The sequence below is a fragment of the Erinaceus europaeus genome, chromosome 18 (genome assembly GCF_950295315.1).
Source record: "Erinaceus europaeus chromosome 18, mEriEur2.1, whole genome shotgun sequence".
NCBI lineage: Eukaryota > Metazoa > Chordata > Mammalia > Eulipotyphla > Erinaceidae > Erinaceus > Erinaceus europaeus.
The window spans coordinates 76,138,202-76,165,140 of record NC_080179.1 but is presented as its reverse complement, the minus strand read 5'-3'; the positions used below and the strand labels follow the sequence as shown (position 1 = coordinate 76,165,140).

The 26,939-nt window shown below is 44.0% G+C and overlaps 1 protein-coding gene and 1 long non-coding RNA gene across 3 annotated transcripts in view; both read right to left on the bottom strand.

Annotated features, from left to right (window-relative positions):
• Positions 1-26,939, bottom strand: part of NEDD4 (NEDD4 E3 ubiquitin protein ligase) — a 106,566-nt gene that overhangs the window by 39,120 nt on the left and 40,507 nt on the right. Inside the window, exons 4-6 of one of the 2 annotated variants that reach the window (XM_060178205.1) lie at positions 18,915-19,107; positions 3,929-3,979; positions 1,497-1,558 (exon numbers count right to left, since the gene is read on the bottom strand). In XM_060178205.1, the coding sequence (XP_060034188.1) occupies positions 1,497-1,543 (47 nt within the window). In that variant the 5' untranslated portion in view covers positions 1,544-1,558; positions 3,929-3,979; positions 18,915-19,107. The remainder of the gene's footprint in view (positions 1-1,496; positions 1,559-3,928; positions 3,980-18,914; positions 19,108-26,939) is intronic. The other variant, XM_060178203.1, reaches the window with a different exon arrangement.
• Positions 7,221-10,968, bottom strand: LOC132534289 (uncharacterized). The gene is made up of 2 exons (XR_009546013.1): positions 10,340-10,968; positions 7,221-7,891 (listed from the first exon to the last, which is right to left on the bottom strand). It is a non-coding gene; the product is annotated as an uncharacterized LOC132534289 (long non-coding RNA).

The window sequence follows — 26,939 nt, the reverse complement described above, 5'->3', positions numbered from 1 at the left end:
GTGTGTTCTGCAGGGAACTTTCACAGGGAGGTAAAAATTGTACCCATGTGTCAATGGCTGTACTGTAATTAAAAAGAAGGAGAACAGGGAAGGGGGAGGGGAGAGGGAAGGGGAAGGGGAATGGGAAGGGGAAGAAGGAGGAGGAGGAGAAGGAGGAGAAGGAGGAGAAGGGGACGGGGAAGAAGAAGAAGAAGAAGAAGAAGAAGAAGAAGAAGAGGAAGAGGAAGAGGAAGAGGAAGAGGAAGAGGAAGAAGAGGAAGAGGTTCTCCAGACTGTTCTCCACAGAGGCTGGACTAATTTACATTCCTCCAGCATGTGTTTGTTGCTCTTTGCTTTGCTAGACAAGAGTCCAGATTCTTTCATCCTGTCCTTCCCTTAGGATACACTCCTCCTGCCCTGCGCCTCCTTTAGTCACTGTGACTGTTTTAACTGTTCTTCTATGGTTGTCATGAATCAGGAGGCGGCCCTTCCCTGAACGGCCAGGGAGAACGATCAATATACTAGAAAGCATTTGATAGCTGGAAAGCAGGTCACAGGAGCAATCAATAATAAAAGAGTATTTAATTAGTTATTCTCGGTATATAAATGTTACAGTTGCTCTAAAAATGAAAGAATTAAACATATATACTCTAAAGTTTCTACAGGTATTAATTATGTGACTTCACTTAATAGATAGTAGATATAACACAACCAGAAAATATTAACATTTATAAACAAAAAATAAACATTTTTAAATTTTCTAAGAGGGGGACTTGGTGTTGTCTATACCAAGTTTCCTGACCTTTGCTTTGAGTATATAAAGATTTTTGTCTTTAAAACACGATATGACAAAACGACATTTAAGATTTGAAATCATACAAATTTTCCTTCTAGTCTGATAAATACTAGGATATAAATCTTTTCCAACAGGGTATAATAACTTTTTCAGAGATTTTTTGATAATTGTTTATACTTTCAGAAATTTTGGTGCCATTGCATATATTACTTTTAAATCGGGAATAAAAATAAAGCTTTAGTGATCCAGGAGGTGGTGCAGTGGATAAGGCACTGAACTCTCAGGCATGAGGTCCCGCGTCCAGCCCCCGGCAGCACATGCACTGAGTGATGTCTGGTTCTTTCTCTCTCTCCTCCTATCATTCTCATTAATAAATAAACTATCTTTAAAAAAAAATAAAGCTTTAAAAATGATATGACATTTCAAAGTAGCTTACTTACAAAAGTTTAAACCTTGAATTCCCAAAGAGGCTACTTACTGTAAGATATAAAGTCATTAGGGTGTCGCGTGGACCCAGTAGCATGCACATGTCACCATGTGCCAGGACCCAGGTTCTAGTCCCCAGTCACCACCTGCAGAGGGGAAGCTTCACAAGCTACAAGTGTCTCTCTTTCTATCACCTCATTCCCTCTCAATTTCTGTCTGTCTTTAAAAAAAAAAAAAGATATAAAGACATTTTTAAAAGCCTAGTATGACACCTGTTATTTTTATATTTACTAACCTTCTTGGATGAAGGACAAAATCCTTAAATGTATATGGTCTCTCCATTCTTGGATTTTCTGTCTAGAAATAAAACAGTGGGTTTTTAGAATACAGCTACAACACCAGGAACGTGTACTTTGCAAGAATATTCATCAACTTTGAGCTGAGACACAGCGGAAAATAGGTGTGAGCAAAGTATCAGCTGCAGCTAATCAGATGGTAACAGCCAGTGAGAAGACTGTGGGTTGTCCTTCTGAGTCTTGGGAATTGCAGCTGGCATCACAAGCCAGTCTAAAACTAGCTGGGAAGCTGGGCTGTGGAGCCAGAAGACGGGCATGAGAGAGAAGCCAGCAGAGTGCTTAGCACGCTGGCTCCCTCGAGGAATACGGAGCATGCGCAGCGCCAGACGCTCAATAGAGACCTCAGACTGCTGAGAGGCGAGGGAAGTACTCGTTTTCTCACTGAGTTTGGCGACTCTTTGTCTTTATTATCTTTTCTGTTGCGTGTTGTGCTGATGACTCCGTCTTGAAATTTTTCCTTAAGTTCTTCCGATGTTATTTACTTGGTTCTTTTCCTGCTTCTCCTTATCTGCCGGCTTCCTCTCTGACAGACCCATATCAACTAAGATTCAGTGTTTGGTCTTCAGTACTCTAAACTCTCTTAACTAGACGGTCCACCATTGTCAGGATTCTGCTGTTGCCTTAAGTTTTCCAGCACTTTTCCCCATACATAATTCATTTTTTACACTTCATTATTTATGAAAGAGGGTAGGGGAGAGAACCAGGGCATCACTCTGGTACATGAGATGCTATGGTTTGAACTCTGGACCTCATGCTTCAGAGTCTAACACTTTATACACGGCATCACCTCCTAGGCCACCATAACGAATACTCCTATTTTTGACAGATGCTCACATTAAGCTTTCATTTTCCCTGAAATTCAATGTGCTCCAAATAAATTGTAGTGCTTAAAAAAATTGAGTGGGTAAACAAATTAAATAAATAAAAAATTGAGTGAGATCTCGATGGGGATTACATTAAATCTGTAAGTTGACCCCCCTATGACTCTGCAATTCCTCCCCTGGGAGTATCTCCTAAGGAAGCAAACACACACATTGAGAAAGATCTCTGTACACCTATGTTCATAGCAGCACGATTTGTAAACCTGGAAGCAACCCAGGTGTCCAATAACAGATGAGTGGCTGAGAACGTTGTAGTATATACACACAATGAAATACTACTCAGCTACTGAAAATGGTAAATTCACCTTCTTCACCTCATCTTGGATGGACCTTAAAGGAATTATGCTAAGTGAGATAAGTCAGAAAAAGAAGGACAAATATGAGATGGTCTCATAGACAGGAGCTGAAAAATGCTGCCATGATGCCGACCTGCCTTGTCCTGGAAGTCCACCTTCCCAGAGCCCTGCCAGATTAAGGAAAGGCAGAGACAGGCTGGGGGTATGGACTGACCTGTCAATGCCCAAGTCCAGAGGAAAAGCAGTTACAGAAGCCAGATCTCCGACCTTCTGCGCCCCACAGAGATCTTTCATCCATATTCCGAGAGGGATAAAGAATGGGGACACACACTTCCAGTGGAGGGGATGGGATACGGCACGCTGGTGGTGGGAGCTGTTATGAACTGTGCCTCTCTTATCCCACAATCTTGTCTACCAGTATTAAGTCACTAATAAGAAGAATAAAAAAGTAAAAATGGAGAAAAAAGAAAAAAAAAAAAAGCAGAACTCGGACACGGTCTGGTGTATTGACCAAAGTCAAAGACTCTGGAGTGATGGGAAGGGTTCAGGTCCTGGAACATGAACGCAGAGGAGGACCTAGAGGGGGTTGAATTGTTATGTGAAAACTGAGAAATGTTACACATGTATTTTACTGTTGACTGTAAAACATTAAGCCCCCCCCCAACAAAATTTTCCTTCTAACTTTCTAATTGAGAAACCAACCTTATCTCCCAATTCAAAAATAAATAAACTTTCTGTTTATTTTTTATCAGTCTCTACATCAGAAACTAGGTCCACTTGTGTTGTTATTATGAAATATTTCCTGAACCTGTTTGTTTTCCTCCACTGGAAAATGTCTGGCCCAGACTCAGTTTTGTGCCTACATTGTTACCAACTGTCTTGTTTTCCTTCTGTGAGCTAGGCACTCCCTGTAGTGGTTTTTTTTTAAGAAAATATTTGCAAAGCAATCTCCTTCAAACAAAGCTTTCATTATGTCAGCAAACCTCAGTGGCTTTATCTGCTTACTAGGTAGGGTTCATGTAAGAGAATCTTGAGAGTAAAATTAAAGGTGATTTTTTTCTTCTTCAGAAAATAGCATGTTCAAGGAAAAATATCAGATATACTTACTAGTCAATATTTATGTTAGTCATATCTTTAAGCATCTGTGGAACTCGAGTACACACAAAAAGCAAAGTTTTCGGCATCTACACCTACCGGTAATGGATAAAGAGGAACGTCCACTTGACCTAGGAAATCATCTCTAGTCTACAAGAAAAAGAGATAGGAAAAAAAAAAAACAAAACAGTAAGATTAGTATTATATGCCCAGTCATTTCAGAAGATACTGATAAGCTATTCCCATCACTGCCTTTTTTTTTTTTTTTTTTTTTTTTAAGATTTTAGTTATTCATTAATGAGAAAGACAGGAGGAGAGAAGGAACCAGACATCTTTCAGGTGCATGTGTTGCCAGGGATCAAACTCAGGACCTCATGCTTGAGAGTCCAATGCTTTATCCACTGCGCTTCCTCCTGAACCACTATTTTTGCTTATTTAATCCTAAGCAATATCAGTGTAAACATAAAAGGCGACAGTGTATAGTTTCCAGTAGTGGTCAATCCTTTCTCATATAACAACTATATACCCTGAAAAAAACATAAAAGGGGGTGGGTGGTGGTTTAGCACATGTTATAATGTGTAAAGATTGGGGTTCAAGACCCCGGTCCTCACCTGTAGGGGGAAAGCTTTGTGAGTGGTGAAGCAACGTTGTAGGTGTCTCTCTGTTTCTCTTCCTATCACCCACTTCCTTCTTGATTTTTGGCTGTTTTTTTTATTTTGCCTCCAGGGTTACTGCTGGGGCTCGGTGCCTGCACCATGAATCCACTGCTCCTGGAGGCCATTTTTTTTTTCTTCCCCTTTTGTTGCCCTTGTTGTTGCAGCCTTGTTATGGTTATTATTGTTGTTGATGCCGTTCATTGTTGGACAGGACAGAGAGAAATGGAGAGAGGAGGGGAAGACAGAGAGGGGGAGAGAAAGACAGACACCTGCAGACCTGCTTCACTGCCTGTGAAGCGACTCCCCTGCAGGTGGGGAGCCAGGGGCTCGAACCAGGATCCTCATGCCGGTCCTTGCGCTTGGTGCCATGTGTGTTTAACCTGCTGTACTAACACCCATCCCCCGATTTTTGGCTGTTTCTATCCAATAAATAAAGATAAAAAACAGAAACAAAGACAGATGTTTGGATGCACCCTAGAGTGATCAGAAGAAAGCAGAAGCCAAGAGGAAGCAATCCTTGAAAGAATCAGGCTGGCAGAAAGCATATCTGTGTAGTTTTTACCCAGCAATCCTTCTTAGTTTCTAGAGTAGAGTGATTAGAATAGAGGCAGAAGTCTGAAATCTTACCCATTTGAGGAGTCAGAAGACATCCTCTGAAATGAACAGTTTAGGTAAGGGGAACAATGTCCGACAGGAAGATGCTGTGGGAGTCCCTCCATATCCTTTTGTAAACTCCTAGTGGGTGGCTGAACTATGTATATATATAAGAAAAGGCTGCAAGGCTGAACGGATGGAGCAAAGACTCTTTTTTAAAGCAAAGACCTTTTATTTATTGATTGATTTTAAATTTTTATTTATTTTATTTTTGAGCGAGATGCAGAGAGAGACACACACAGAGAAATACCAGAGCACTGCTGGTGATCAGAAGCCTCAGGCATGAGTCAGTTTGGAGAACCATTATGCTGTCTCCATCACCCAGCAAAGACCTTTTAATAGTCGCCTAAAGAGAGACAGCGTTTGGGGCCCAGGCAGTGGCACGCCTGCTTAAGTGCACACATTACAGTGCACAAGGACCCTGGTCTCCACCTGCAGTCATCAAGTATGGCTGCAAGTGTCTCTCCTTCTCTCAGTTTCTCTATATCCAATAATGAAATGAAATAAGAGAGAGAGTGTGTTTAGAGTTCAGCTGAGTCAACCTTACTAGAACAAAAGTCAACATCCTCAGAGAAAGACAGAGACTCATAGATTCCCTGTAGCATCATACATATTTCTGATATATAATAAAAATGACTAAACATGTAAAGGCAAGACTGGTGAGGCAGTATAATGGTAATACAGAAAGGCCTTCATGTCTATGGCATCAAAAGTGCCAGGTTCAAGCCCCAGTACTACCAGAAAGGAGAGCTGAACTTAGCTCTAGTAAAACATATTGCAAAGGCATGTGAAATGTGATTTCCAGGAAGTATAATTAATAGAAAAGACCACGAAATCAATTCTGTCTTGCAACTGGCAGAGAGGGAAATGAACATAGTTACTTAAACAAGTATGGGATGCTGAAGGGAAGCAAGGTCAACATGAGTGAATGTGTGAAGATTCTCAGCAGTGAAAATCTTAAAAACAATCGTGTTGTGGTCCAGAAGATGGCTCACCAGTACCACCGCACATGCTTCACCTACATGAGGCCCTAGACTGGGCCCCTGGCCACCACACAGGGATTACAGGGATTCAGAACTCTGGTAGTGGGAACTGTGTGCAGTGGTACCTGTTATCTTGTAATTTTGCACCCAAAGTGAGAATTACACCTCTAGACTAATGAGCCACTGGCTGATCTTATAATTTTGTAAATCAGTATTAAATCACTAATAAAAAAAGACAACCAACAAAAAAACCTGAGTTGATACGCTTTTAAGTGAACAAGGTAACATTTAATTAGATATTTTAGGCTGTGCTATAATATGCTTTCTTATTCATTTCTTTAACATCACTATGCCTTATATTTCATAAATCTGATCTTTAAAAAGTTAAGGTGGCCAAGTGGTGGCTCACTTGGTAGAGTGCATGTTGTTATATTCAAAGACCCAGGTTCAAACCCCTAGCCCCCACCTGTAAGAGGGAAGCTTCACAAGTGATGGAGTAGTGCCACAGATGTCTCTCCTTCTGTCTTCTCTTGACCTACATCCCTCTCCGTCTCTTAACCTCTTTCAAAAAAAAAAAGGGGGGGCGTAGTTCGGCCGTAGCTCAGCGGGTTAAGCGCACATGGCGCAAAGCGCAAGGACCGGTGTAAAGATGCGGTTCGAGCCCCCGGCTCCCCACCTGCAGGGGAGTCACTTCACGGGTTTTCTTTATTGAGTCAAGTACTTTCTTATGTTTATTTATTTAATTTCCCTTTTGTTGCCCTTGTTTTTTAAAATTATTTACTTATAAAAAGGAAACACTGACTAAACCATAGGATAAGAGGGTTACTCCACACAGTTCCCACCACCAGAACTCCGTATCCCATCCCCTCCCCTCCCCTGATAGCTTTCCTATTCTTTATCCCTCTGGAAGTGTGGACCCAAGATACCCAAGGAGCAGAAGGTGGAAGGTCTGGCTTCTGTAATTGCTTCCCTGCTGAACATGGGTATTGACAGGTTGATCCATACTCCCAGCCTCACAGGTGAATTCTACCAAAACATTAAGAAGAAAAAATCACCCCAAATCTAGAGTATCTTTCAGAAGACAGACACAAAGGGAATCCTCTATAACTCATTTTATTAAAATATCATACTAAAACTACAACTATGAAAAAAAAAAAACACAACTAGAAAAGGTTACAACTAAAGAAAATGATAGCTTAATGTCTCTCACAAACTCAAATGTAAATGGCTTCAAGACAAATATCGAATCCAATCCAACAATGTACAAAAATAACTATACATGGTAAACAAGCGGCAGGCATGAAAAAAAAGCAAGCAAGCAGAAAGGCCTACTAAGACGCCTTAAAGTACCTAATGAAACAGTTTCTACTTAGACCTAGACACCCTCCTCACCTACCTCCTAGTACACTTCCCCCAATCACTCCAAAGCTCACCGTGTCAGACAAAGCAAGGACTGCAAAAGCTGACTAAGGGCAAGAGACTGGCACACTTTAATGATGACTCTCTAGTCACTACAAGGTCACCCCATCAGCTGGGGCCCTAGTCAGGGAGTCCTGGGATTCCCACACAGACATGATGGGCCTAGGCCTCTAACAGATCCCTCTCACCACGGTCACTGGTCATCTCCATCAGGAGCAACATCATGGACCCCTCTGTGGGCCCCTATAGGACCTGGCCCTCACTGTGAATCAACAGTGGTAGGAACTGTTCCATTCTCCAAAGGGAGGTTGGATAGCAGACTCTGCCCATCACCAGTGGATGATGGGTCCTAAAATTGGCACAGCCTGGAACGTTCCTAGCAGTGACCACAGAATGTGAGCTCAGACCTACAGGGATGCAGAGGTCACACAGGCTCCTGTGCCGAATACAGGCCCCAGATCAAACAGGTGGTGTTTACAGTCAACAATATTTATACACTTTGCCCACATTTGGGAGCTACTCTCTTCCCTGATGCAGCTTTCTGGTCCTTTTTCCAACTATGACACCATCTCCTCAGACAATAACCTGGGCCCACCTGCATAGTAGCTGTCAGGCTCAGGCAAAAACTAGTAAAGTCATGGGCCCCTTGGAATAGACCTAAAATAGACCTACTAGCTTTTTCCAAAACGGAGACCCCAAATCTTCATCTGCAACATTCCAGACTTCAGGTTCATGATCAGTCAACCATTTGCTCTGCTTTCTACCTGAACTCTTTTTTAGCCACCAGGTTCCAGATGATACCATGAGGCCAACCTGACTTCCCTGGGCAGACGACCCCACCATGTGTCCTGGAGCCCCACCTCCTCAGAGCCCTGCCCACTAGGGAAAGAGAGAGACAGGCTGGGAGTATGGATCGACCTGCCAACACCCATGTTCAGTGGAGAAGCAGTTACAGAAGCCAGACCTTCCACCTTCTGCATCCCACAGTGACCCTGGGTCATGTTCCCAGAGGGATAAAGAATAGGAAAGCTGTCAGGGGAGGAGCTTGGATGTGGAGCTCTGGGGGTGGGCATTGTGTGGAAATGTATCCTTCTTATCTTGTCAATATTTCCATTTTATAGATAAAAATTAAAAAAACAAACAAGCAAGAAATCACTACCACTCCCTGTTTATCACTGATCACATCTATAAAATATAACTGGAAGGTTATTAGAAGTTTCTCCTTGGGGTGCCCGGCGGTAGTGCAGCGGGTTAAACACACGTGGCGCAAAGTGCAGGGACTGGCGTGAAGATCCCAGTTCGAGCCCCCGGCTCCCCACCTGCAGGGGAGTTGCTTCACAGGTGGTGAAGCAGGTCTGCAGGTATCTGTCTTTCTCTCCCCCTCTCTGTCTTCTCCTCCTCTCTCCATTTCTCTCTGTCCTATCCAACAACGACGACATCAACAACAATAATAACTATAACAACAAAAACAACAAGGGCAACAAAAGGGAAAATAAATAATAAAAATTTTTAAAAAAAATTTAAAAAAAGAAGTTTCTCCTCTTGGGAGTGGTAGTATAATGGTTATACAAAAAGACTCTCATGCCTTCAAAGTCCCAGGTTCAACACCCCCAACCCCAACCCCACCATCCAGAGCTGAGCAGTGTTCTACTTAAAAAAGGGAGGGGTGGCGGTCTGAGTAGTAGTGCAGCGGCTTAAACACACAAGGTGCAAAGTATCTCACTTTGAGTCCTGGTCTCCCCACCTACGGGGGGTTGGGGGGGACACTTCACAAGGGATGAAGCAGGTCTGCAGGTGTCTATCTTTCTGTCTTCCCCTCTCTCAATTTCTCTGTCCTATCCAACAACAGCAGCAGCCACAACAACAACAACAACAAGGAGGAAACGGACTGAGCTTGGACAGCAACGAGCCAGATGCAGAGATTTCATTCAACAAAGAAGCTCATCCACCAAGAAGCCCTAGAGGCTCAGCTGGCTTCCCAGACCAATGCGGACAGCCAGAGCTGACCGGACATGCAAGTGACAACAACAGCACAGTGACGAACAAGTGTCACAGACATGACACAGAGCCCAGGCAAAACTGAAAGACAAAACCTAAAGGACGACAGTCTAAGAGAAAGAAGAGATTCTAGTTGTAAAACAAAGAGTGGGGGCAGAGGGTTCTCAGACAAGACACAACTTGAGAAATAAAAGATTAAATTATAGAGTAGAGGAGAGTTGGGAAAACTACCAGAAAGTTAAATAAGAAGACAGAAAAGAGAAATAAAGAAAGAGAGAGAGAGAGAAGAAGAAGGAGGAGGAGGAAGAGGAGGAGAAGAAAAGTAAAGAAGGAAGGAAGGAAGGAAGGGAGGAAGGGAGGGAGGGAGGAAGGAAGGGAGGAAGGGAGGAAGGGAGGGAGGGCGGGCATATGGAAAAATAAATTAGAAGATTGATCCAAGAGATACAAACTTTACTAAGAGGAATTCAAGAAGCTAGGACACAGGGGAAAAAAAAGTGTCAAGGGAATCTTTAAAGAAATCAAGAGTCTGAGTTTTAAAACGGCACAAGTACCACTTGCCGTCCCCACAAATTAATTGAAAAGTACATAGATGATCAAGTCCCTGGGCTTAGCTGTTTGCCTTGTACATGGACATGATTAAATATTCTTCTGTATTATATCTGGTTCTCACTTTTGAATGGATTATGCTTCCTTGTCATCTAAACTATAAACTTCGAAGCCAAGTATAACGCTTGCCACTATGACAAACACATTCTATTTCTGATAAATACTTGTTAAACTCATTTGCTTTGAAGACGACTTGAGTTTCCATTAAGCCTAGTGGCTCCCTAAGTGGGTTCAGCCTTTCAGCCTTGATACAAAAGGCAAAGCTGAGCTAAAACACTGGCTTGGAACACCAGAAGCCACTCTGAGAATCCAGCCTTTAGAGCAAGCCCGGGATGAAGTGTCATTCTACTGAGCAGAGAAAGAGCTAATCAGAGATCTTTGCTTACATCTCCTTATTATTGTCCGCTGTCCCCCGCCCGCCCCGATTCAATCCTTGTTTTAGGAAACTTGATGTGAATTTGTCTCCAGACACACAGTTCTATGGCACCAGTTAGTGGGACACGGAGGCTATGAATCAGACTCCGCTGTGGAAACGAGCGCTTGAGTCACGATCATAATATCCCTCTGGCACCCGCCCTGGGGAACAAGGTATTCATCTGAAGAGTGCCACTCTTTCATGCAGAGGACGGGCACCACTCATCACGTAAATATCCTACTCTGGCTATCTGGGCAAGGCTGTCTTGGTCACCCATAACCACTGGGATTCCACAGTCAGCTCCAAACTAAAAGTCCCTGATTTGGGACTCCAGAGAAGATCCCTCTCCTGTCTAATGTCTCCTCTAGGCGTCTTCTCTGATAGATTCTACAAACGTGGCATTGGCCTGCCTCCTTGACTGCCTACCTATTTCTGTCTTCCTCCCTTTAACTTCTTTCTTGCTATGCTCTTTTTGTTTTCATTTCTTACCTTGTGAGTATTTGACACCTTATGAGGCTTCCCCAAATTAGGCAAAGCCATGAATGCAGATACTATGAGAAGCCAGTTACGAGTGCTTCAGTTGTTTTAGTATAAAACAGCCCTCGATTTCTTACACTGACTTACACTTAACAAGCAAAGTATAATTTTCAGCACCGTTACAAAAGGCATGTAAAAGACACTTCTTTATTTAATTTTTGCCTCCAGGTGCCTGCATTACGAATCTACTGCTCCTGGAGGCCACTTTCACGATTTTATTGGCTAGGTCAGATAGAAATTGAGAAGAGGGGGAGACAGAGACTCCTGGCCCTTGTTATATTCTATTTTTAAAGCCCTCCTTATCTCCTGTAAGCATGGAGCAGAGGGACGCACCAAAGTCCCGCTCTGCCATCCAGAGTCCACTGTGGTGTTCACAGGCAGTGCCAAGGGTCAAACCCAGAGCCCGATGCAGTGCCAAGCTCTACCTAGCGAACCATCTCCCTTGCACCTGTCCAGGATTTCTAAATTTTCTCCTAGAACCATCAACACAATCTCTCAGAACTAAGCATTGAGCATATACGACATTTCAATTCACTGCAGACTTCAGTGTCCAGTTTAAACATTCTTCTTTATAATTTTCTTTTTATTTACTGGATAGAGACAGCCAGAAATTGAGAGGGATGGGGAAGATAGAGAGGGAGAGAGACAGAGAGATACCTGCAGCCCTACTTCACCACATGCAAAGCTTTCCCCCTGCAGGTGGGGACCAGGGCTCGAACCCGAGTCCTCGCTCACTGTAACATGTGCCGTCATCTAGCTACACCACCACCCCAGCCCTAAACATTCTTCACAGTATCCTAAAGCACACTGCTACAGGGAAATAAATTGTGAAAGTTGAGTGTAGTCACATGAGAAGACAGGGCAAACTGCTTGAAGAAGCCAGATAGTTAAGGAACGTATGACATTTCAACTGGGTTTTTCGAGTCTCATGCGGAAAGGAAAAAAATGTAGGCAACAATTTAAAAACCAACAAAAATTAGGGTCATAGCCCTAACCAATTTAAGAGATTTCTTGAAGTGGAACTGCATGCTCTGCAGACAAGTATTTGCAAGTTCCTCAATAAGACTGAAATGCAATTCTGGGAAGTAGTCAGGCTGAAATTCTTTTCGGAAGCAGTTACGCAAACTTGCTTTTGAATCTTCCTAGGGCCAGACACTATCCAGTCTTCCATTTTGCACAGTTTCATCAAGAACACATCTAATGTTTAAGTGGACCTTACACTCTGAGAATCTGATCACATCACTCTCACAGCTCTCTTTCATAGACAAGCTGGATACTTTAACTAGGCACTGCATAACTGTCCTCATTAAATAAGTCTTAAGTTTTACTCCCCCAAGTGTGCAGGAGGAACGAGCAGTATTGGCATGACCTGGGGGCTTGGGAAAAAATATATAGAAATCTCAGGCTCCACTCTAGACCTGCTGAACCAGAATCTAGGGAACAAAATTTCAGTTAACAAAATTGTGCCTTCGACAAACATCTTCGACTACGGTTTTGGCCATGACCACTGTGTAGAGCTGAGCAAAACTCTGCATCTAACAAGACCACTGAAGATCACACACTTGAAAACCTAAAATCTAGAGCTCCCAGAGCAGCCCACACAGCTAGTGAAGGCAGTGCCTGCCAACTCAAATGGCATTAGAAAGAGAAGGGGCCGGGTGGTGGCGCACCTTGTTGAGCGCACATGTTACAGCGCTCAAGGACCCAGGTTCGAGCCCCCAGCTCCCAGCTGCAGGGGGAAAGCTTCACAAGAGGTAAAGCAGGGCTACAGGTGTCTCTCTCCCTCTCTATCTCCCCTACCCTCTCGATTTCTGGCTGTCTCTATCCAATAAATAAAGATAATAATAAAAAAATTTAAAAAAGAGAATTAACAAAAAATAAAGACAAGAGAAAAAGGAATTCATCTTGGATAATGCCATTTTTTTCTGTTATCGTAAGATTCTACACCTCAGCTTTTGTAAGGGAGACAAAAGATAAAGACTAAGAGAGTTAGGGAAATAGCGCAATGGTTATTGCAGCAGAGGTCCACGCTTGAAGCTCTAAGCTCCTCAGTTCAATATTCAGAACCACCATAAGTCAGAGCTGAGCGCTGTTTGGCTAAAAAAATAAAACTGTTAAGTTTCTGTGAAGGTGAGGAGACAGTTCTGTGGGTGGAGTGTAAGATTTGTGAGTCTCTGGTTAGACGGCTGGGGCCAAATATGCCGGAGTGGTGCTCTGGGGTCTCTCAAAAAGTACCTTTTTTAAAAATGTGTTTTTACTATGTTCTCAATGGGCCACCAAGTTGCAGATGCTATCATGACACCATCCTGACTTCCCTCAGCAGCCGACCTCACCAGTGTGTCCTGGAACCCCCCCTCTCCAGAGCCCTGCCCCACTGGGGAAAGACAGAAATGGTTGGGGGTGTGGGCACTGGCCCCACCTCCACCTCCCCAGCCTCAACACAGAGGCTGGGCAACACTGAAGGTTCCTGCCGTGCCCTCCTTTCCTCCTTGAGCTTTTCCTGCTCCATTTTGTTGGAGGGTGTCTAGACAGGTCTAGTGTGTAGGCTCCACATTCTGAAGAGATCCGTGAGGAAAGAAGCATTTCTTATTCATAAGTCACCGTGCAGACCAGACCTGAAGTCCTGACTTGTTTCTGCGTGGGAGCTGCGTTCTGTCTCACGGTGGGCAGCGGGGAGGCGGCTGTACACTGCCCAAGAATAGTCGTGCCTATGAATAGGCAGACGCCAGGCTCCACACCTATCTTTCTGCATCCTTCCTTTCACAATGCCGAACCAACACTACAGTTTTCAGTGTCTTTCTTCACTTAGTTATAGTTCTAAGGTGATGGACTGAGAGGGCAGCATCCTGGAGCCTGCCCCGGGGGGGGGGGGGTAGCAGCAACATTCTGGCTAAGAATGTGTCTTTATGGACCCCAGATCAAACAGATGGGGTTTACAGTTAACCATACGTATATACTTTCCCCATATTTGGGAGCTACTCTCTTCCCTGACCCAGCTTTCTGGCCCTTTTTCCAACTGTGACACCACCACCACCCCCGCCCCCAACAATAGCTTAGGTCACCTGCGTATTAGATGTCAGGAGCAGGCAAAAACTAGTTGGGTCATGGATCCTTTAAATATACCTAAAATAGACCTACTAGCTTTTTCCAAAACAGAGACCCCAAATCTTCATGTGCAACATTCCAGCCTTTAGGTCCATGATTGCTCAACAACTTGCTCTGCTTTCTATCTGAACTCTTTCCAGCCACCAGGTCCCAGATGCTACCATGATGCCAACCAGACTTCCCTGGATAGACAACCCCACCCATGTGTCCTGGAGCCCCGCTTCCCCAGAGCCCTGCCCCACTAGGGAAAGAGAGAGGCAGGCCGGGAGTATGGATCCACCTGCCAACGCCCATGTTCAGCGGGGAAGCAATTACAGAAGCCAGACCTTCCTCCTTCTGCATCCCACAATGACCCTGGGTCCATGCTCCCAGAGGGATAAAGAATAGGAAAGCTGTCAGGGGAGGGGATGGGATACGGAGTTCTGGTGGGGGGAATTGTGTGGAACTGTACCCCTCTTATCCTATGGTCTTGTCGGTGTTTCCATTTTATGAGTAAAAACTTAAAAAACGTGTCTCCTGTGCTACACTCACCTGGTGCCATAGTCCTGGGCAGCAGCTGTGAGCTACATACACCTGCTTTACCTCTTGCTGACTCTCTGGTGTCTGCTAAGGAACCTCTGCTCACTGTCTTTGCTTTCTCATCTCTTTCATTTTGCTTCTGGCCCAGCTATTCTCTCTGAAAGTCAAGGCACCGAGTCGCTCCTAGCTGCCACACTCAGTACACATACTCTGTGGCTTTGGTTGTTGTACTTCTGAAACTTGCCACCTCTTCCTTGAGTCCCTGGCCTCTCTGTCCCTCCTAAAAATTCTGTCTTCAGGAGTCGGGTGGTAGCACAGTGGGTTAAGTGCAGGTGGAGCAAAGTGCAAGGATCAGTATTAAGGATCCCGGTTTGAGCCCCCGGCTCCCCACCTGCAGGAGAATCGCTTCCCAGGCGGTGAAGCAGGTCTGCAGGTGTCTTTCTCTCCCCCTCCTCTCTCCATTTCTCTCTGTCCTATCCAACAGCAACAACAGCAATAAAACAGTAATAATAACTACAACGATAAAGCAACCAGTGCAACAAAAGGGAAAAAAAAAATCACCCCCAGGAGCAGTGGATTCATGGTGCAGGCACCGAGCCCCAGCAATAACCCTGGAGGCAAAGAGAAAAAAGATTTTTAAATTAAATAATAAGCAAATGAAGGCTTCTACTGCCTGACTATTGTCTGGCTGCAAGAGACATGCTGCTTCCTCTTCAGCAAGAGGGCCCACCCCACCCCCACCCCCAGTGAGACTCAAAGCCACTGCCAGGCAGTGCATCCTCCCACAGCCACGGGGCTCCCTCCCTGTACTGAGCTTCATGGAGCTGTTCACAGCAGCTTGGTCCTTCCACAGAGCCGCCATGCAGGTGCTGCTGCTCTGGGTAAACCAGTGAGGGTCTATTCGGTTCCTAAGGTGTGTCTGTCTTCTTCTTCTAGCGTTTGCCCTTCTTCCGTAGCCAGTCAACAGGTCAGGTTGAAAGCTGTCAGGAGCTGCTTGTTGCTGGCTTTGAAAGTGACTGGGATCCATGTGGATTCAGTTGGCTAGGAAGGATCGCCAGTTTCCCCAATGCATGGGGACTCACGGGATGCACCACGAGAAGGTCGATCCAATACTTGGAGACAGACAGCCTGCCAACTGTCAAAGCCGGGGGAGAGGGGTGGAGGTGGGGTGGGGGTGCGGGTGGAGACCAGAGGTGCTGCTAAACACCCCACAAGGCAGAGGACAGCTACCCAGCAAACTGCCAGGCTGACAGGGGTCACACAGGGCCAGACATGGGCCAGATCAATGGAGCTTAACAGTGGTATTTATATACCTTTCCCACATCTGGGAGCTTCTCTCGGCCCTGATCCAGCTTCCTCGTGCTATTCCCAACTTCCCAGACAAGACTCTTAGCCCACCTGGCTGTTAGCTGTCAGGCTCAGGCAAAAATCAGTAGTCTTGTGTCCGTTGGACTGTACCTAAAATAGACTTCCTAGTTTCTTCCCACACGAAGACCCCAAATTTTATCTGCTAAACTCTTACCTTTAGGTTCCTGATTATTAAACAATTTGTTCTGCTTTATATCTTAATGCTACCATGACACCAACCTGACTTCCCTGGACAGATAACCTCACCAATGTGTCTTGGAATCCTGCCTCTCCAGAGTCCAACCCCACTAGGGAAATAAGCTGGGAGTATAGATCAACCTGTCAGTGTCCATGTCCAGTGGAGAAGTAATTACAGAAGTCAGACCTCCCACCTCCTGCACCCCATAAAGATCTTTGGTTCATACTCCCAGCGGGATAAATAGGGAAACTTCCACTGGAGAGGATGGGATACGGAACTCTGGTGGTGGGAAGTGTATGGAATTGTACCCCTCTTATCCTACAATCTTGTCGATCATTATTAAATCACTAATAAAATAAAAAATACTAAATGTTCAAAATAAACTTAACCAAATATGTCTAACTATATCACTAAAATTAACATTGAAAAACTGACAGAAAAGTAAGCATACAATTAAATGTTTATTTTATAATGAATGACCACAGAAAGGTATTGGAATGTATAATCTTAAAAGTAGTGCTGGGAGTCGGGCGGTATAGCAGCGAGCTAAGCGCAGGTGACGCAAAGCACAAGGACCAGTGTAAGGAGCCCGGTTCAAGTCCCTGGCTCCCCACCTGCAGGGGAGTTGCTTCACAGGCGGTGAAGCAGGTCTGCAGGTGTCTGTCTTTCTCTCCCCCCCTCTGTCTTCCCCTTCCTCTCTCCATTTCTCTCTGTCCTATCCAACAACGACAACAATGACATCAATAACAACAATAATAACTACAACACTAAAACAACAAGGGCAACAAAAGGAAATAAATAAATATAAAAATATTAAAAAAAAAGAAAGTAGTGCTAAAGGCCTTTGAAGTAAATGAGACGCGATTCTGAAAGTCCTAGTATATTAGGCTTAAGCAATCTATCTACCCAGAGCTAAGTAGCATATAAAAAAACTAGAATGCATATATAACAGAATCAAATCTATATAAAATAAAAAAAAATTCTACTAAAAACGTGAAGAATGAAGGACATGTACAAGCGTTGGCAAAATACAAAGGCATTTCAGACACTACAGTAATGAAATCTAAGTACCTGGACACAGTAACACAGGAAATCTAGAAAAGAGTACAGAGAAACAGAACAGTAAAAGAAAAACTATTATACAGTTTCTAGAAATCTGAACAGGGAGAAAAAAAGAAATCTGAATAGTGATTATTATAACCGCTTGGAAAGTCTTCTTCTTCTAGCGTTTGCCCTTCTTCCGTAGCCAGACAACAGCATCAGGTTGAGCCTGATGTCAAGTTTCGAGACCTCCTTTGAATCTGGAGAGGTGGCAGTTGTTGACTATGTGGGTCATAGTCTGTCTGGAGCCGCAGGGGCAGTTCGGGTCGTCTCTGGCTCCCCAGCGATGGAACATAGCGGCGCACCGGCCATGGCCTGTTCGATAGCGATTGAGGAGGGCCCGATCATAACGTGCTAGGTCAAAGCCGGGTTGACGCTCGCAGGGGTCTGTGATGAGGTGTTTGTTCTTGACCTCAGCTGACTGCCAGCTCTGTTTCCAAGAGACTGGAACAGACAAGTTCAGTGTAGGCGTAGGGGACCAGATTGGGTGACGAGACGTCAAGCGTTGGACAGGGTGGGCGAAGATATCCGCGTATATTGGCAGGTCCGGTCGAGCGTAGACGTGGGAAATGAACTTAGATGATGCCGCATCCCGACGAATATCTGGCGGGGCGAAGTTGCTAAGAACTGGCAGCCATGGAACCGGGGTGGAATGGATGGTTCCAGAAATGATCCTCATGGAGGAATATAATTTGGAATCGACCAAGTGGACATGGGGGCTACGGAACCATCCTGGGGCACAGTATTCTGCAGTGGAATAGCATAATGCCAGAGAGGATGAGCGTAGTGTGGAAGCGCTCGCGCCCCATGAGGAGCTGGCCAGTCTTGCAATGATGTGATTCCTCGCGCCCACCTTTGCTGCAGATTTTATGAGATGTTCGTGAAATGACAGGGTGCGATCGAGAGTAACGCCAAGATAGACTGGCTGGGCTTCATGCTGGATTCTCGTATCGTCAAGCTGCACATTAAGTTCATGCGAGGCCGAGGCATGGTGTAGATGTTGTTGAACCTACATTGTGATCAAGCTAACACTGTTTTTTTATTCATTTGTTTACTACTGAATAGAGACAGAGAGATATTAGGGGGGAGGGGAGAGACAGAGAGACACCTGCAGCCCTTCTTGACCACTTGTAAAGCTTTCCCCTGAAGGTGGGGGCCAGGGGCTTGAACCTGGGTCCTATAGTGTGTGCTTAGCCAGGTGCACCACCGCCTGGCCCCACTAACACTGTGTTTTCACACACAATGCTGAAACATGCACTCCTGCTTTCAGATCAAAAATCACCTTTACAAAACAAGATGATATTCAAAAACAAATTATATATATATATCTGCTATGCTATATACTATATAAGTATCTATTACTACTATAGTATATAACTACTATGCTAGTAGTTAAGCTTTTTGCTAAGTCTGAAATAAGTATCACCACACAGTCTATGAAGTCTCATCTTTACTCTAATTCGTACACAAAGACTGGAGCAGCTATCACAGATACACGTTAACTATTCACTAGGTTAAACAATAAACAGGCACTCATCTGGTTACTGAGAGCTAGAAACTTGGTATCCTGCTGCTGGAACGCCGTGACTAAACACATCGGAGCAGATTCTGCAGACCTCTTGGTGCTTTAGGGCCTAGGGTCCTAGTCCAGACAGCTGACGTGACTCAGTGCTTCTCCAATATCAGCTTGTTAGATGTGAATCCACACTCAGCAGATCAGAACACTAACCCAGACTAGCTGGAGTCATGAGAAATATTTTGGGAGCTGTTTATTTATAAAGGAGTTACAATATAGCACTATAATTAGATTAATATATAATTATTGATAAACACGGGATTATTTCGAACAACCTTCTATTGCTGCTACTGCTAGGTTTGGTCTTTTGTTTTTAAAGCAGCATTAGTATTTTCCTCTGAAAGAAAGGCCTTGTTTCAGTTTGTTTTTTTCCTACTAGGCAAACCCAACTAGCCCTAGTGTTGACTTTAACACTTTACTATGTCACAGTACTTTCAGAAAAGAAATTGTCCGATAAACATTAAAAGGAAGGATAGTGTAACGGCCTCCCTGTAAACCACACTCGAGTTTTCTCACTACCCAGTAATCTACAAAAAGTTAGAATCTATAAAGATAGGTATCTTGTTGTTGTCAGAAAATTAAGTCAATTTACCTAAACTTAAAACAAATAACTAGGGGTTTCTGTCAGGCAAAAGGCATTTAATCAAACTTCATTAAAAATAGTCTTCTTAAAAACATCAACAACAAATTATAATAGTACTACAGAATCAACTATTTTATGGATTTTTCTATAAATATTTCTAGGTTATTTATTCCTTTCATATGACTTTATTCAATGTGAAATTCATCTACAAGGTGCATGTAATTCGATTAGTAAACTATGAGTATGTTTGTTCAAAGTGTCATTTCACTGTTTGCTCTCTGTGAGCACAACAATTGAATGAATGAACATCTCTTAAAAGCTGGATCTGTAAGCAGCATAAATGACTCTAAAACACAGAGCAGAGTTTGAAATCTGACCATTTCCATCACTAGTAAAGTCGCTTCTATTAAAATCTGGGTATTACTTATCATGGATTATATTTACCAGATTACAAAAGAGAAAACAAACTAAGAATGACTAAATACTTTGTTTACCTAAAGTTATCTTGTGAAGACTTGTTTCAAAACCTTTAATGCAGATATTGAGTGTTATATAAACACAGATAAACAGATACGCTTTTCCCTAAACTACTGTCATGTTTTTTCATTTCATTTTCATTGTCATGTTTTCTCATTTTTTTTTATTTCCTGGAATCTGTAAAATATCTTTTAAATATACAAACTTTAAAATTTTATTCAAGTCCCGAACTCTTAAAATACCTTGGGAAATGCAAATCACATAAAGAATTGCTTTGGATAAGATTGTTTGAGTTAAACTGCTAACATAAAGCAACATTACCAAAATAAATTAAGAAGCTAATCTGAGAATTAAGGCAAATGTCTAGCTCTTGGAATTAAACTCAAAAATATAAAGTTTAGAATTCAATTTTGTTGAAAGAGTTATATTTTAGAAGTTATATTTTAAGTGGTAGCTAAAGAAAAATGGGGTAGAAGCAAAATTCCTGTGGTTAAATATATACACAAATGTAAATGCCGCTTATTTTTCTCTGCTTTAAACATAAAGCATAACGGTTTTTCATCAGTGATCTAATACATATAGATGGTCAGAAAAAAACCTGCCCTATAACATGATATTTACTGTTTAACATTTTAAATAACCATTACTTTATCTCATCCTGATTAAGGAGGGGAAGACTACTAAAAGAACATTTTTTTAAAAAAGTAAGAATAAAACAGGAAGTTAGATGTCAAAACACTGCCCTTGAGAGAGACTATTCCAAGGTCAAATGCTAGAGATGACTCCAGGCTTGCTTTCATATTACAGAAATGTTTCAGGATTTACATCACTCTCAAACTTTTTAAATGCATTTTTTTCTATATTGGTAAAATGGCAAATAGAATGAGTAACTACTGGATTCTTCAGATTCATAAATATACAAGAATCTAAAACAGCCATATTATAATATTTTAGCCAAAGATGTCATTCAGCTATCCTAGCACAAATTCACATTGACAAAGACCAAAGGAAACTTACCTTATAAGAGCGTTCCAGAGAATGAGCCAGTTCACTTGGGAAACCTCGACTGGTGCCTCTCAACAAACTATCAGCTTTACCTTCCCTTCCAGGTGCAAACTTTATGCGTAGCTGAGATGGTCCCCCCTTAGAACAATCATGCCTGAGGCTAGATAAACAGGAAGCATTTGGGTAAGTTCCTCCCAATGAAATACTCCTTTGCAAAAGAGCATAGCTTTTGCTCATCTGTGAATCTGGTCTTTCCAACTGTCTGTTGATGTTTATCTGGTAATCGACCTTGGCGGAGACTGGAGAATGCGCGGACACCGACCTCCTCTGCAGCAGGTTCACGCGCTGTGCGTTCGGGTCCAGCTTGATCTCTGATCTGGCCGACTGACCGCAGGCACTGGCTGCCTCACACTCCACCAGAGGGGCTTTTTGGTGGGTGAAATGTACTGAAACACAAGGAAACCCTTCAGGGGGCTTTTCACGGGCAGCCTGAAGTGGTGGTCTGCGGCTGCCAGCAATTCTTTTCTTGTGCAGAGTGTCTGTCCTGTGCAGTGGCCTTATGCCTCTCGCCTCTCCAGGCGTGTGGGCTGCTTTAGACAGCCGAAGCCCACTGACCGCCGTAGAGAAAGACCCCTTGGCACTAGCGCCTTCTTCACCGGGGAGGCTTTCTCCAGGAGAAATCACGAGCTGGTGAGAGGTCTGGTAGGATCCTTTGCTCGGCAGGGCTTCGGTCCTGGTTGGAGAGGGGGGTGGGGTGCTGGAGGGGCTCCTGGGGAAAATGCCCAAGGAGGAGCAACGTTTCAGAGGCACCTTGCAGTTGCTGCTCTGTGGCCATTTCACACGCTCTGCTCCGTGCTCCAGCGCATCCTGAACAAGCGGGCTCGTCCTTGCCCCTCTTGGGAAGGCATCCCAGGTAGCGGATGCCCTGTTTGGCACACTGGTGTGGGCAGTGCTGGCAGAGGCCACGTCTCCAGCACGGGAGAGGATGGCCTGGCTGGGCGGGCAGGTGCAGGTGCAGGTGCAGGTGCAGCCACTGCTGGTGCTGCAGGAACCCCGGCTTGTGCCGCTCGTGCAGGACCCGCAGTCGCTGCTGCTGCTGCTGCTGCAGCTGCAGTCGGAGCCGCTCTCGCTGGCAGGACAGTGGCCCAGCCCGAGCCTCGGCCCGCAGGCGGCAGCCGCGCTTCCAGCGTGGGCATCTTTCAGGGCACCCGGCTCCTCGTCGGCCGTGCGGGTGCTGGTGGGGCAGACACAGGCGGGGTGAAGGTGGCCGCCGTGCCCTGCGGGCTGCAGGGAGATCTGCAGCTGGCTGCTCTTTTTATTCCCGGGGCCCGTTCGGGAAACTGAGTCTGGCCCTGCGTGGACCGGGCTCGTGCAGCCTGGCGGGGCGTCAGGTTCAGCTGGGCCCTGCTGGCCCCCGGGGTCCGCGCGGATCCCCTGCTCCCGGGAGCGGCTTCCCACGAAGGGTAGGCGATGTGCACTCGTGAGCCCGGTGCCATCTGCGCTCATGGCCGAGCATGTTCGGGGCTGAGCGTCCTGACGGAGGTCCCGGCCGGGAGGAAGGCGAGGAGCAGCTGGACTGCAGCCCCAGGAAAAGTCATGTGTGGAGCCTTTTAAAAAGCGCAGAAGCAGGAGTCTTCATCCTGAGGAAGGCCGGAGGTCGCAGCGATCAGAGAAAGCAAAGAATCCAGCCGTGCCTGGGGCTGCCGTTTCCAAAAATGCCTTCAGTTGCTGGTAGTCAAAATGCCTTCACTTACCAAGTACTTGATTTCCAGCGACCTTTAAGCTGAGCTGGGCTGCAGCACTGCCTCCAAGGCTGCCAACCTTGTTTCAATTATACCTTCTCCAATTTGCATGAATGAGTAACACAAGAACAACAATCTTCTAGCGTTTCCAGGCAAAAAATGGTACTTTTCACTCCGTCCCAACTAAATGAACATTTAACCATGTGACCACACGGGTGCCTACACTTTCTTTAGCACTGCTTGACCACTAATATTTTTACCCATAGGGGTAGGATTACAGCAAGTTGGTAGGAATGAAACCTCATGTGATTAAGTATCAAATCAAAGATTGAATTGCCAGATATTGGCCAAACTAGGAATCTAGATATACTGGTTAATGTAGAAAGGACTACAAACTGTTAATTTCTTATAAAATGAGTATTTTGAAAAAGTAAGTTAGATTAAATTTGGAAATACCAAAACTTTGAGGATGAATTAAAATGTTAGCATTAAAAGATGAGAACTATGGGAGTAGACCAAAATTTTTACATTAACTCAAGTAGGTAAATATCTAGCTTCCAAAATGCTGTTTTGAAAAAGTTAAAGCTTAAGGGTAGAAAGACAAAATTAGCTTAGTAATACTACTGCAAATACTGAATGTAAAGAAGAAGAAGAAAAAAAAAAAGTCTAAGAGAAGCTGTCACTGAGCATTTTCTCCGGTGATTTTTAAGACCTTTCCCAGCCAAGTAGTACAGTCTTTAAATGATGCCATTTATACTTTGACTATTAAAGCACTGCCAAGAAATAGCCTAGGTAAACATTCCATTAAAAATATATGCAGATTAGACAGAAAAACTATACCCCAATATGGTTTGCACACATGAGAGATTTTATTCCACTGTCGCTGCAATTCATTCACTTAAAGAGAGTGTTGTGGTAAGTAAGAAGTCTAGAAAGGATTTAACACATCAAATAAACATATTTCAATGCCAATTCTGTTCTGAAAAACTCAAAGAGCTCTTTGCTGGCCCCTACTGGCGCTATGGAACAATACATTTAGCTGTTTCATTCCTATAAAGAAATACAAGCCGCACAGCACATTTCTTTATATAAACAAAGCACATACTTGTTTACATTTTTCGGGTACCAGCTCTGCCCTAGAGCTGGAATTACATGCTACAGCTGATAAAACGCCACCATGGAGAACAGTCCACTGTTTGTCCATTCAGAGCTTGTGATTCTGGATATATATATTTTCTGCTTTGTGTTTACTTAACCTTTATTTTCAGTTTACCGGGTAATAAAAGTTTAATAATTTAATTTCTCTCCCAAATGTCATAGACCAGGGTTGGTATTCTCGTTCAAAGAAACAAATTTATTTTAAAATGATACTCTAGGGTATATTTAAACCCCTTACCTGAATTTTACAGCTGGAACTGCAGTAATAAATATATACTAGCGCATTCATAGCAAAGTAAAAAGGGAAATAGATCAGTTGTTTATACTACATGGTTCTACACCCAGGTTGTATTTTTCTAAGTAAGTTTTTTCTAACCAAAAGTGAATATGTAAAACATATACTTGTACTTTCTTTAAATTGTACCCCTCTTATTCTATGGTTTTGTTAAATAAAAAAAGAAAGAAAGGGGAGTCGGGCTGTAGTGCAGCGGGTTAAGCGCAGGTGGCGCAAAGCACAAGGACCGGCATAAGGATCCCGGTTCGAATCCCGGCTCCCCACCTGCAGGGGAGTCGCTTCACAGGCGGTGAAGCAGGTCTGCAGGTGTCTGTCTTTCTCTCCTCCTCTCTGTCTTCCCCTCCTCTCTCCATTTCTCTCTGTCCTAGCCAACAACGACAACAACAATAATAACTACAACAATAAAACAACAAGGGCAACAAAAGGGAATAAATAAATAAAAAGAAAGAAAGAAAGAAAAAAAAGTCTTTTAGATAGATCTGTTCTCAGTCAGATTTTTCTAGGTGTTATTTCTCATCAAATAAAACACCACAAAACAGAAATGTGGAATTTATTAGATTATATTTCTGACTAGAAAGAGATGATACAGCTTTATAATGAGTATGGTACTTGTAAACAATAAAACTGTTACTCTGGTTTTGCATAAATTCTCTCTTTACCAACTTCAGTCAACATTCTCTCATCCCCTCTTTGCTTTCTTCTTTTTCAGTGCTAGGGCTCGCACATACACAACTCAACTGCTTCCAGACTGGTTTTCATTCACTTTTTCTGTTTCCAGATGTTTCCAGATGACTGGGGTCTTCATGGTGTGCCATACAGCTGTTGGCCATGTGTACAAGTCAGTTTCACGCAAGGACAGGCGTCTGCAGGGCATTCTCAGCTTAGGCCCTTTTTATTTTCTATTGTCACGGACCAGAAGTCGATGGAGGGTTAATTCCTTCACAGGCTGACAGAATGTGGACTGGAGGCTGCGACTGATTGGGACGGAGATGTTGCTCCCACTAGGGCTGGTGAGCCCATCTTCACTGAGGAGACATCAGCACTTAGGGATTCGGTGCCCTCACCTCACCAGGGTCTACTATGCTTCCCCTTTCATAGGGCAGTCTCCTAAGTCTTTCCTAATCAAGGCCCTTTAAAAACATTTTTTTTTAATTTATAAAAAGGAAACACTGACTAAACCATAGGATGAGAGGGGTACAACTCTGCACAATTCCCACCACCAGAACTTCATATCCCATCCCCTCCCCTGATAGCTTTCCTATTCTCTATCCCTCCGGGAGTATGGACCCAGGGTCATTGTGGGGCGCAGAAGGTGGAAGGTCTGGCTTCTGTAACTGCTTCCCCACTGAACATGGGCGTTGACAGGTGGATCCATACTCCCAGCCTGCCTCTCTCTTTCCCTAGTGGGGAAGAGCTCTGAATGCCCTTCTTTTAACAGTAGACATTAGAAGAATCTGAATTCAACTTGCTTGGAAATTCAGTCAGATTTTCAGCAGATAAATCTTTAGCAGGAATAAAGTTCTCTAGTAAGTTACAGTGTTTGGATGAAAATTTTCATCTTCGAGATTATTCTTTTTCTAAATTTTTTAATGGGGTTTACAGTAGATACAGTTCTTGGTACGTGTATAAGATTTCTCGGTTTTCTGCACAGAGCTCTCACCCCAGCCAGGTCCTCCACTACCATACCTGCACCAGGACCTGAAGGCCACATCCCCCGCCCCAGAGTCGTTTATTTGGTGCCACACACCAAACCCAGCCCAAGCTCTGCTCTGTGTCTCCCTTTCTGTTCTTGTTTCTCGGCTTCTGTCCATGAGTGAGATCACGCCATATTCACCTTTCTCTATCCCGCTTAACATGATTCCTTCAAGATCCATCCAAGATAAGGTGAAGAAGGCGAATTCTTCATTCCTAATCACTGAGTAGTATTTTATTTCATATACAGACCACAACTTGCTCAGCCACTCATCTATTGCTGGGCACCTAGTTTGCTTCCAGGTTTGGGCTATTACAGATTGTGCTGCTAAGAATATGTGGATATGTGTACACAGATCTTTTCAGATGGGTGTGTTCAGTTCCTTAGGCTTTATCCCCAGGAGAGACAGGGTAGGTCCATTTCTAGCCTTCTGAGAGTTCTCCAGACTGCTCTCCATGGGGATTGGACCATTTGACATTCCCACCAGCAGTGCAGGAGGGTCTTTTGCCCCCCACAACGTCTTCAGCATTTGCTGCTGCTGCCTTTTCTGGTGTGTGACATTCTCACAGGAGTCAAGTGGTGTCTGCACTTAACCCGCTGCGCTACCGCCCGACTCCCTATCACTTCAGGTCTTATAGTCGGATACTAAAAAGGAGGAACTCTCCTGTTGGTATGCTTTTAAAACCCCTTCTGTTTCATTTGGTTTAATCCCCCCTGCATTCTATTTACATAACCACTGCATTCTATTTACATAACCTCTGTTAACAAGCACCACCCTCCCTCCAGGGCATTGGTGGTTCAGTGGTAGAATTCTCACCTGCTCCGCCCCCTCTCCTTGTCATACCCTGATTTTCACCAGTCACTTTTCTCTCCACCCTCTCTATGTCACATCCTGTTCACACCCTACTTGGGAAGTATATATAAAGACAACATTGTTCGTTTTAGTTTAGAGTTTAGCTTAGCTTGGTATAGATTGCGCTGCGTCCTGCATGAATAAAGAGATACTGCGTACAACCCAGCCATGAGTCCCGGGTCGTCTGT